Genomic DNA, 10,030 nt, shown 5'->3' on the forward strand with positions numbered 1-10,030 from the left:
GAGAGAAAGAGACAGAGTGTGAGCGGGGAGGGGTGGGGGGTGGGGAGAGAGGGAGACAAAGAATCCAAAGAATCCGAAGCAGGCTCCAGGCTCTGAACTGTCAGCACAGAGCCTGATACAGAGTTTGAACCTACAAACTGTGAGACCATGACCTGAGCTGAAGTCAGACACCTAACCCACTAAGCCACCCAGGTGTCCCTCCTGTTTAGTTTCTAAAGCTTGAAGGTAGGCATCTAGTCAGGTGCAGGGGTGTGAGGAAGGGTTTGGAAGCTGGGAATAAATGAGCGCCACACACTCTGCTTTAGGTCTTTGGGCAGATACTGGAGGTGCTCTTCGGGCATCCAGAGGGGCACCCAGAGGGTGCGGACTTACTCCAAAGGCTCCGCGGGGCTCTGACATCATTAATGCGCTCTCCTCTTCTCCATGACTTTGTATTTGAATAAAGAAGTTTTAGAAACCTGCACCAAATTACGTCTTGTCAAGAGCACAATAACCTGCTGGTAAAACAGGAAATCTTCCCTCGTAATTAGTCACACATTCATAGGTATTAAAATAGGAGACAGAAAAATATTCAACACTGACATTTTATTTTCTGAACTTTATCATTTTTACAAAACAAAAAGCAGGTATCAAAAACAGCAAAGAGGTTATAGAATTTCCCCACCAGTTTTCACGTAAGACAGTGATTATGAAACTGGTGCCCAATGTAAATACGAAACACAGGCTGATTTCCCTCTTGGTCATATGCATTCAGGTGGTTTGTTTTGGAGTTACTGAATAAGAACTTTATAAGCACCGGTCATTTTTTGAGAACCCATTTGGTTTGTCCAACAAGTAAACACTTTTTGCTGTGTGGCATTTTCCTTTTTGAAGAACCACTGAGCTAAAATACAGAACGTGTGTGTCTGGATCTGAAACAAAGCTTTTAAGATCCAATTTACCCTGAAGAACACTGAAGACATTTATAGGGCATATCAAATACTAGGTATATAACTATTAATGTCTAAGGCAGCGATTATAGCTCTAAAGAAAACAGCGTTTCATTCAGAGGCTGCCCAGAGTCTGAACTTAATCAAAGTTTTCACATCTTTTGTGATTTGGAGTAGTTTCCCCAAAGAGGGTCATGTTATTAGAACAAAGTTTTATGCTCAGGCCAAACAGGCTTTGGCATTTCATAGATACATTTTTGTAGAGCAAGCCTTCTTGCTCTGGACCCTGGAGACCACAGAGAAATCGAGAGACCATGATTACTGGGTGCAGGGAGGAAGAGGCACACGTAAGCTCACGTGATCTGGAGGTAAGCGGCAACAAAGCTGGAACCCGGGAGTGCGATTCCCCCACCACTTGTTCCGGAAACACATTTTGCTTAAATAAGGGAATTATGGTCCAGTTTTACAACGTTAATAGCTGCCAGTTTCTCAAAGATTATTTTTTGTAAAGATCATTTCCTGGCTAGCAATGAGTTAGGAAACTGGCCTCAAATTCAGATCAAATTTCTCGCCATTAGTCAAAAACAAAACACCTCAAAAAAAAAAAACAAAAAAAACCAAAAACAACCAACCAAAAATGCAAAACCAAAAACCCCCCACCAGCCAATAGGGGTTAAAATTGCACAATTAAACTTGAAGGCAAATTATACTATATACAGACAGGTATACACATCACTGGAATAGTTTTGAGAGCGTGAAACCCTCCTGTTGAAACTTTTCCTCTATATTATCCCAATTTTCATGAAAGGAAAATTGATATGTAATTTCCTTCTTTACAGATATGAAAAAGGAAGCAAGAAGGCAAAGCTGAGAGAAACAGATGCTACCCACAAGGGCAGCAGTGGCATTTGGTTGTTTTGGTCTTTGTACCAGCAGCTCCCACACCCACGGGGGAGACCCAGACCCTGCTGGGCTACACAGTTTTCCTTGCAGTCAGCACTCGAACAATGGACCCCACTCCTCCGGCAGCAAGTGCCTAAAAACAAACCAAAATGCAAATGTTGACAGAATCATAAAGGGTCAGTCCTCATACCAAGTAGAACATTTTTCTTACAGAAGGAATGTGTGCAGCTCCCGATTCTGAATTCTTTAGTTTTCATAAACATTTCTTGAACACCTGTCACGCCCCAGGCACTGTTCACGGCACCGGGGATACTGTCCCTTCCCTTGTGTACCGACATGCTAGTGACATACTAGTTTACATTCTAGTATGTTCTGTTCAAATGACAGTATGTTCTTAAAAGTTTACAACATGTTCTCGCCTACACAGGTGCTCAAGTGTACATTTGGGGTACTCACTTTATTCTCTTCTTAGCAGGGGCGAAAAGAAATCCAAACTGAGATCAACTGTCCCGAGTTCCTTTAGATTAGCCAGTTTGTCACATTCTTTTTATTCTCCCAAGCCAAGAAAATATTATTAATGGGTAAGAACTTAGGAACTTCAATTTTGACTTTGCCTTAAAAAATGGCAAGTCATGATTAAGTGTCAGGAATTTGAAGCTCTGGTTTACTTACTGAATAATTTTATGTACTGGGTACTATGCTAGATGCTAGGGGTACAGCATCTTCTGGTCTACTGGGAAGGGACAGACATGTAGAGGTCATGTTACTAGAATACAAGGTATGAAATGGCAGAAGGGTGTGCTGGGGTGTAAGGAGGCACTCAGGTAGAGAGAAAATCATGGGCAAGTGTATACTGGGGGGAAAGAGTACGGGGCGTTCCGGGAAAGCACACTTCTGTGCTCACTGCTGGAGCACAGGGCCAAGAACATGAAGAGTGGTGGCTGGACTGGGAGCTCGGGCTGTATTCTGCAGGTGACTGACAGGGGAGATCTGGGTTTTAGAGAGGGCACTCTGGTGACCGGGTGGAGCAGAGATTTGAGGGAGGTGAAACTGGGAGGCTGGAGGCCTGTTTAGGAAGCTACAGCAACAGACTGGGAGAGACGTTGTGAAGAGCTGCATTAGAGGTGTATCTGAGTAGATGGTTCGAGAAGTGTTTATTAGACAGACTGGCAAAAACCAGTGAGTGATGTTAGGAAGCAATGAAAACATGTGTCTCAGTTTCTCCATCCGCTGAAATGGGAATAGGAGCAAGCTCTCCTTCCCAGTACTTTTATGAGGATTAAATGAGTCAATCTTTACCAGGTGCATGGAATACAGCAAGTGACCCATCAAGGTCTACTTTGATCCTGCGACTAGACAGGAACCAGGCTGCTTGGGGTTTCAAGCTGGCTCTTCACCTCTAAATCGAAGATGATCAGAATGTTTATATGCCTCACAGTGTTGCTGTAAGGACGGAATGAAACATAAACTAGTGATACAGTGGCTGGCAAATGAACGTGTTCCTGAACAGGATGGCCATATATGCTATGCTCCAAGTGGTACCCTGAGGAGTGAAAGGGAACTATTCATTGGTAAAACAGGCATAAACTGGGGCAGACGAGAGGTACGGTTACCGTGTCCATAAATGCTAGCTCTATTTGACAGTGTGTGAGTGATCAAGTGATTTGACCAAGACGAATTGGCAAGGTTTACTACCTACTCTAATTTTTGAGTGTGGTTTCATTCAGATACACAGACAACAGCTTCTGAAAAACTGAGTGCTGGGAACTGTAAGATATTAGAGAATATACCCCTTCCCTGGGGTTGGTTCTACTTAAATGTTACACTATTTACAGTTATATTAACATTACCTAAGTGTTGGGTGGTGGGAAGGACCTTACCAACTTTTAAGCTAAAGCTAAAAACTTCCCGTAACTGGCACCCTCCTACACTGTTGGTGGGAATGTAAACTGGTACAGCCCCTCTGGAAAACAGTGTGGAGGTTCCTCAGGAAACTAACAATAGAACTCCCCTATGACCCAGCAATAGCACTGCTAGGAATTTACCCAAGGGATACAGAAATGCTGAGGCATAGGAGCACATGTACCCCAATGTTCATAGCAGCACTCTCCACAATAGCTAAAACATGGAAAGAGCCTAAGTGTCCATCAACGGACGAATGGATCAAGAAGATGTGGTTTATCTATACCATGGAATACTACATGGCAATGAGAAACAATGAAATCTGGCCATGTGTAGCAACATGGATGGACCTTGAGGGTGTTATGCTGAGTGAAATAAGGCAGAGGACAAATATCGTATGTTTGCACGTATAGGAGGGTTAGGAGGACCTTGACGGAGGAAGGAGGAACAAGGGGGAGAAGAAGGGCGGNCCGTAACTATTTTTTTTAATGTACAGTGTATGAGCATCTTACACTGCGGAATCAAATGCATAAAAACAGAAAAAAACACAGGAATTCATTTCACCTTCAATTTCTTTTGTTTAAATTATGTAACATACAACACACACTTTGCTACTCTAACCATCTAGAAGTGTAAAATTCAGGGGCATTCATTACATTCCCAGGATTCTACAGTCCCTACCACTTGTCTATTTCCAATACTTTTTCATCACCCTAAAAGGAAATGCTGTTCCCATTAAGCAGTGACTCTATTCTCCCTTCTCCCCAGTCCCTGGTAACCTCTTATCTATTTTCTGTCTCTGAATTTGCCCAGCCTAGATATTTGATACAAGAGGAATCATACAGTATTTGTCTTTTTGTACCTGGCTTATTTCACCTTGCATAATTTTTCGAAGTTCATTAGTGCTGTGTCATGTATCATAATTTCCTTTATTTGGTTGTCCAATGAACAAAATGTAATCTATGCATAAAATGGATTATCTGTTCATCTGTTCATGGGCACTTGGGTTGTTTCTACCTTTCAGCCACAGTCAAAGAATTCTTGATTTTGTTTATTTCCAAGTTTTTTTTTTTTTATTTCCAAGTTTTTGATTGAGCTCAAAGTTCAAGATTATGTTAAATGAACAACAGTCATTACTGAATATGTGTTGCAAATCTGACTCTCTTAGGACCATGGCAGTAAGCATAAATCTAACTTCCACTTTCATGCATTTATTTGTAAAGACAAAGATGTACAACCAACAAATCAAAGTAATTATCCAGATGAGAGGAGTTGTCATTACTATTATGAAGGAGCCAGTAATAGAGGCTTATAACTCATAACTCACCTTTTCATGCCATTGCAATAACACAGCGCTGCTATTGTCAGAGGGGCTCTCGAAGCCTTTATAAATATACTTCATTAGAAGATCCACACCATTCTTGTCCAGGGACTGAACTGCCTTTTCAATATCATTAGCTTTAAAAGAGATGAGCACCTTCAAGACGATGCTGCCTGCTCGATCCTGAGAAGTAAAGAACAGAACATTTACACATATGCGTGGAGAGTGGTTGTTCTAGAAAGGCCACACCGAGAAGGTGACATTCAAGACCTGAAGGACACGAAAGAAGAGTCCTTGGGCATATCTGAGAAAAGTATTTAGGACAGAGGGAAGAACAGCTGTTGGTGTGCATTCCAGGTGTTCAAGGACTAGCAAGAAGACCCATGGTGGCCAGAGTGATACGGTGGAAGAGGAGGGCGGGTCAGAGGGGTGGTGGGAGGGCGGCCGTGTAAGCCCTGCAGGCTACCGTGAGGGCTTTGGCTTTCATTAAGAGAAACAAGAAGTGTTAGAAGGTTTTGAGAACAGTGATATAATCTGACTTGTATTTTAACAGGATCACTTTGGCCACCATGTTGAGAATAAGCTGAGATGGGATTGGTGGGGGGCAGGTCACAAGGCAGATGGAGGGAGGTCAGTTTGGAAGTTACTGCAATAATATATTTTGGNTGTATCCAAAAGAGCACTAAGAGGATTTGCTTACAAACAGATGTGATAGCTGGCCAATTTTATTAAACCCACATTTCAGTTTTACTTCTTGAACTCAGAAAAAGATCTGAAGACAAAGAAAATGAACTGCAGTTCTACCTTGAACCATCATTCAAGAACAATATGCTTTTCAGAAAACTTACATTTTAAGTTTCATATCTACAGTCAAGGTATAAGATACAGTGATTTTCATTTTTAACTTTTTTTCTTTGATAAAAGCCTGCTCCAACAGCAACGTTAGTTTTTCACCCGTGAAGCCAAGCAAAGAGAACACTTAATTTACCCTTCCAACAATTCACTTCTATTCACGAGTGATCTCTTCGGCATTCGTGCTGCTCAGGGTTTTACAGAATGTTTCTACCACTGTTTTGTTTTCAGTTTAAAGACTATGCAATTACCCAATTTAGAAAAATATTCTTACAATTCTCCACCCACAAACTGTGATAAAAACTCAGCCATATAAAAGCAGAAGGTGGTAAAACTGAAATTTCAATGACATTCCTCACCATTTTCAAAACCCAAAGAAATGTTTCTTCTTATTGTTGCCTAGATAATTATTATGCATTTGCCCAAATTATTACTAGTATTCAATACAGAGATCCTTAAGGCTCCTATGGGTTCAGAGCCCTGGGCTTCACTTTAAACAATAAGTAAATGTTCTTAAGAAGCACTGAAAGACTGCTCCCAGGAATGAAAGTCAGGTTTTGCTGAAGGGCAGTTTCGCAATACCACTTTGTACCGAAAATCTTAAAAAATGGGCAGTCTAAGACTCAGCAATTCACTTCTATGAATTTATTCAAAGGAAACAAGAACATATGCAAGACTGTTCATTTCAGTACTGCTGACAAGAAAAAAAGGTCAGTGATCTAAATATATGACAAAAGGAGATTAGTATATATGTACACTGCAGCATATCTATATGAAGCCATTAAAAAGATGCTTAATAGAAATAAACTTATTGCCAAGGTAAGATATTCATGTACATTGTAAAAAAAAAAAAGCCAGTTATAAAACTCCACTTTTATTTTAAAAAATAGTAATAGAAAAGCTCTATAAACATATAGCAACACCAAAAAAGTAATAATGGATGATCTCTGGGCAGTAGGATGATGATGATCACTAGTTTTCTAGAAACATTTAATTCTTGTATAATTTAGAACAAGGTTTAAAAAGCAACCAAGTAGAATCTTTTTACTTGTAAGAGTTTTGTTTATTCTTCAAACCTTTGCTCAATTTCAACCTGAGTGGACTCAGCTAAACACATCAAAATGCTCTCTCTTATTATCATAGCTCAGTATCAGAGTACTAATTTTCCATATGTAAATGTTTACCTCTCAAACTACGTTGTAAGCTCTTCTATGTAAAAGACAGCAAACAGTTACAATAGTTTTGATTTCATGTCACTTCCAGGATTTTGGTAAGAATGCTAAGATATCAGCAGAGATCACCGTGTGGTCCATGACTCACCTTCACCGCCTGACTCTTGGTGTTGATGGGGGGGTTTTTCAGAGCTGCCTGTAGGGCAGCGGTCATGTTTCCTGTGACGGTAGTTAAGGGCATAGCAGCAGAGGGCAGGCCTCAGGAAAGCAGTGGCTTTTAAGACTTGACTTTTACATAGAAAAACTACCATGGTCACTACTACGTTCGATATTGGAAAACTCAACATGTTGGTCTCAAGGATGTCAATCAAAGGTATAAGACCGAAAATACTAGAGAAGGCAATAAGGCAAAGACCAGTTCCTGCGTGGCTGTAATTGTTAAATGAACTCTTTGATAGCCTTTCATTTTCTAGCAAGACATATATGCAAACATCATCCAAAGTTATATAAAAAAAAAAAATCCTACACACACATATATGTATATATATCAGAATTATTAGGTTCCACAATGAAACACCTGTCTTCAACCAAAATGCCTTTTTATGTGATCTAACCGGGAAAATAAAGACCAAACTTTTTTGCTAGACTTATATTCTACATTAACTGAAATGCTGGTAGAAAATGCTGGTAATTTTTCTAGCAACCGAAACGATATACATCAGCAATCTCTCAATATTGAAAAAAGCATCACAAAAGAACTACTAATTCAATGACCTTTAGGCAGCAGCTTAAATTTTCTGTTTTGGATATTTTCTGTTTCATAAAGGTTATTAAAACTGTCTTATGTCATACCTATTAAATTTAGTCTTTGGAAGCACCAGTGAGTTAGCAAGTACAAGGCACGGAAGGCCAATCAGACTGTCAGAATATACAATCATTCCCCTAAAAGGAAAACCACAGACTTTACTTGTTCCTCTTATCTGTAGTGCCTGACCAAAGCCTGTCTCTTCTGGTGGTAACAAGAGAAGAGACAGTATCTTTTTATTTAATACAAAGCAGATCCATTCTATGGATACAGCAGTACCAGTTAAGAGTTACCACACAGCAACCTAAAGTTCGTTTCACAAAACATCATTTATCCATCACAAAGAATGTTTTCAAACAGAGTAATATTCATCGCTTATGTTCTGGGGAGGGGGGGGAAGGTCTGACAAAAAAAACAAAAAACCAACCAAAGACATCAGCCTTATGGTTGGTGGTAAGCTGTTATTTTCAAGGCTTAACGAACTTCTAGAAAAAGCATGCCTTTTCCAAGATTGGCTCAGTTTTAAGACCCAAAACATTTAAGTATTTAAATAATGCAAAATAGCAACAGCTGACGGTGAAGGTTGTGGAAATCAAAGAAACATCTGTATGTTGATAAATGTTTAATGCTGTATTTTAGGGGCCTTTAAGACTAGATACAGTTACAACCAAATATTTTCAGTCATATTTCCCCATTATACTTTAATATGACATTGATGAGGAAAGGGTTTAAAAAGTCTTATGAATACAGCATCATTAGAAATGAATGAATTCGGTAATTGAGAATCTCTAAAACTACAGCGTTAGCTGTTGCAACATTTACATTTTTCTAAAACATATCTGGTGCAAATGCTCACTCAAATTATGAATATTCAAATATGCAAAAACAAAAGCCAGGAACTGACAGCCACATTTTAACTGATACGGAACCGATTTCAGGATTACAAAAAACGATTCTGCTTCGTACCAATGACTCATCGTCTATTTTATTCATCATCTATTTTATTCGCTGGGGTGTATTTTAAATATTTCCAGGGATTCTCTACAGGCAAGCCCAGTCTTTCTATTGTCCCTTGCTTAGTAGCAGGTAAAAGGCTCCAAGCTTCCTTCTCGGGAGTTGGTTGTTTTGGACTCACTTCCTCTCCCCCGGTTAACAAATTCCTTATCTTGCAACCTATATATTGCCAAATTCCTTTCTCTTTAAAAAAAAAAAAAAAAAGCCCACTGGCTAAAAGGACAGAGGGCCTCAATTCTGCAAATCGCCCCATCCCTGCCGGCAAGGAATAAACTCCCCTAACGCTGACCAAACCAAACCACCGCAATCAGTCCGCTCCTCCCAATCAGAAAATTCTGGAGCCGATGTGGCCCCGGCACGCCGCGTCCTGGGGACGACACCTGAGGCGCCCCGGAGGGCCACAGAGCAGCACCAGCTGCCTCCCCCCGCGCAGTGAGGGTGCGGCCGCCCCGCCACTTCCCGGGAGGCGGCAACTCCGGCCGCAACCTGAGGAATCCCGGCAGGGAAGGCGCGCGGGGAAGGGCAAGTTTCCCAGGCGGGACCCTGGGGGCCCGGGGCGACGCGGTTAGAAATGGGAGCGTCCCCTGCCCTCTCGGAGTGGGGGAGCCCAAAGAGACAGGTGAGCTCCGGGCCCCGGGAGCGGCCCGGCTTCGCAGACCCCGCTGGCGGCGGGGTCCGGGGAGAGGGGCGCGGTGGGGGTACGGAGGCCGGCAAACGCAAGGATATTGCCGCAGGCAGGAGTCCACCTCGCCTTCGTCGGGCCCGGCCTGCCCGTCGCCCCCGTCTTCCTCGTCCACGAACTTGTTCTCATCGTACTCATCCACGTCCACCTTCCGGAACCGGGCCGACGACACCGTGTTCTTCGACATCCCTGATCCGGACCGGTGGCCAAGCCCCTTCTTGGTGCTGCCTCTACCTCGGTAAGCGGAGCCCACCCACCAGGAACCCGCAGCCTGGCGCCTTCACTTCCCTCTTCCGCTCTGGGGCGTCGCCGGCAGCCGGGGCTCGGGCGCTTCTGGGCCTGCGCGCTGGCGGCTCTCCTTCCTCCTCGGCTTCATGCTCTCCTCTAGCCTCCTACGCCGCCCCCACTCTTCCCCGGGGAGCGCGCCCGAGGGAGGGAGCGCGCTGGATG

General features: G+C 42.5%; 1 protein-coding gene across 1 annotated transcript; it reads right to left on the bottom strand.

The window, feature by feature from the left end:
• Positions 1–566: 566 nt before the first annotated feature.
• ARPC5 (actin related protein 2/3 complex subunit 5) lies at positions 567–10,022 on the bottom strand. The gene is made up of 4 exons (XM_077763255.1): positions 9,624–10,022; positions 7,228–7,299; positions 5,062–5,238; positions 567–1,965 (listed from the first exon to the last, which is right to left on the bottom strand). Exons 1-4 carry the CDS (start codon positions 9,765–9,767, stop codon positions 1,903–1,905), a joined length of 456 nt encoding a protein of 151 aa, XP_077619381.1. The 5' UTR covers positions 9,768–10,022; the 3' UTR covers positions 567–1,902.
• Between the last annotated feature and the right edge of the window lie 8 nt (positions 10,023–10,030).

The sequence above is a fragment of the Crocuta crocuta genome, unplaced genomic scaffold, assembly GCF_008692635.1.
Source record: "Crocuta crocuta isolate KB4526 unplaced genomic scaffold, BGI_CrCroc_1.0 scaffold3, whole genome shotgun sequence".
In the NCBI taxonomy this organism is placed as follows: domain Eukaryota; kingdom Metazoa; phylum Chordata; class Mammalia; order Carnivora; family Hyaenidae; genus Crocuta; species Crocuta crocuta.

Bases quoted from the DNA above. Each gene is read 5' to 3' on its own strand.
- ARPC5 (XM_077763255.1), bottom strand. From the start codon at position 9,767: ATGTCGAAGAACACGGTGTCGTCGGCCCGGTTCCGGAAGGTGGACGTG. The intron at 5,239-7,227 runs GTGAGTCATGGA...TTTACTTCTCAG, and splicing joins CCAAGAGTCAGGCGGTGAAG to GATCGAGCAGGCAGCATCGT. The intron at 1,966-5,061 runs GTGAGTTATGAG...GTTTGTTTTTAG, and splicing joins TATTGCAATGGCATGAAAAG to GCACTTGCTGCCGGAGGAGT.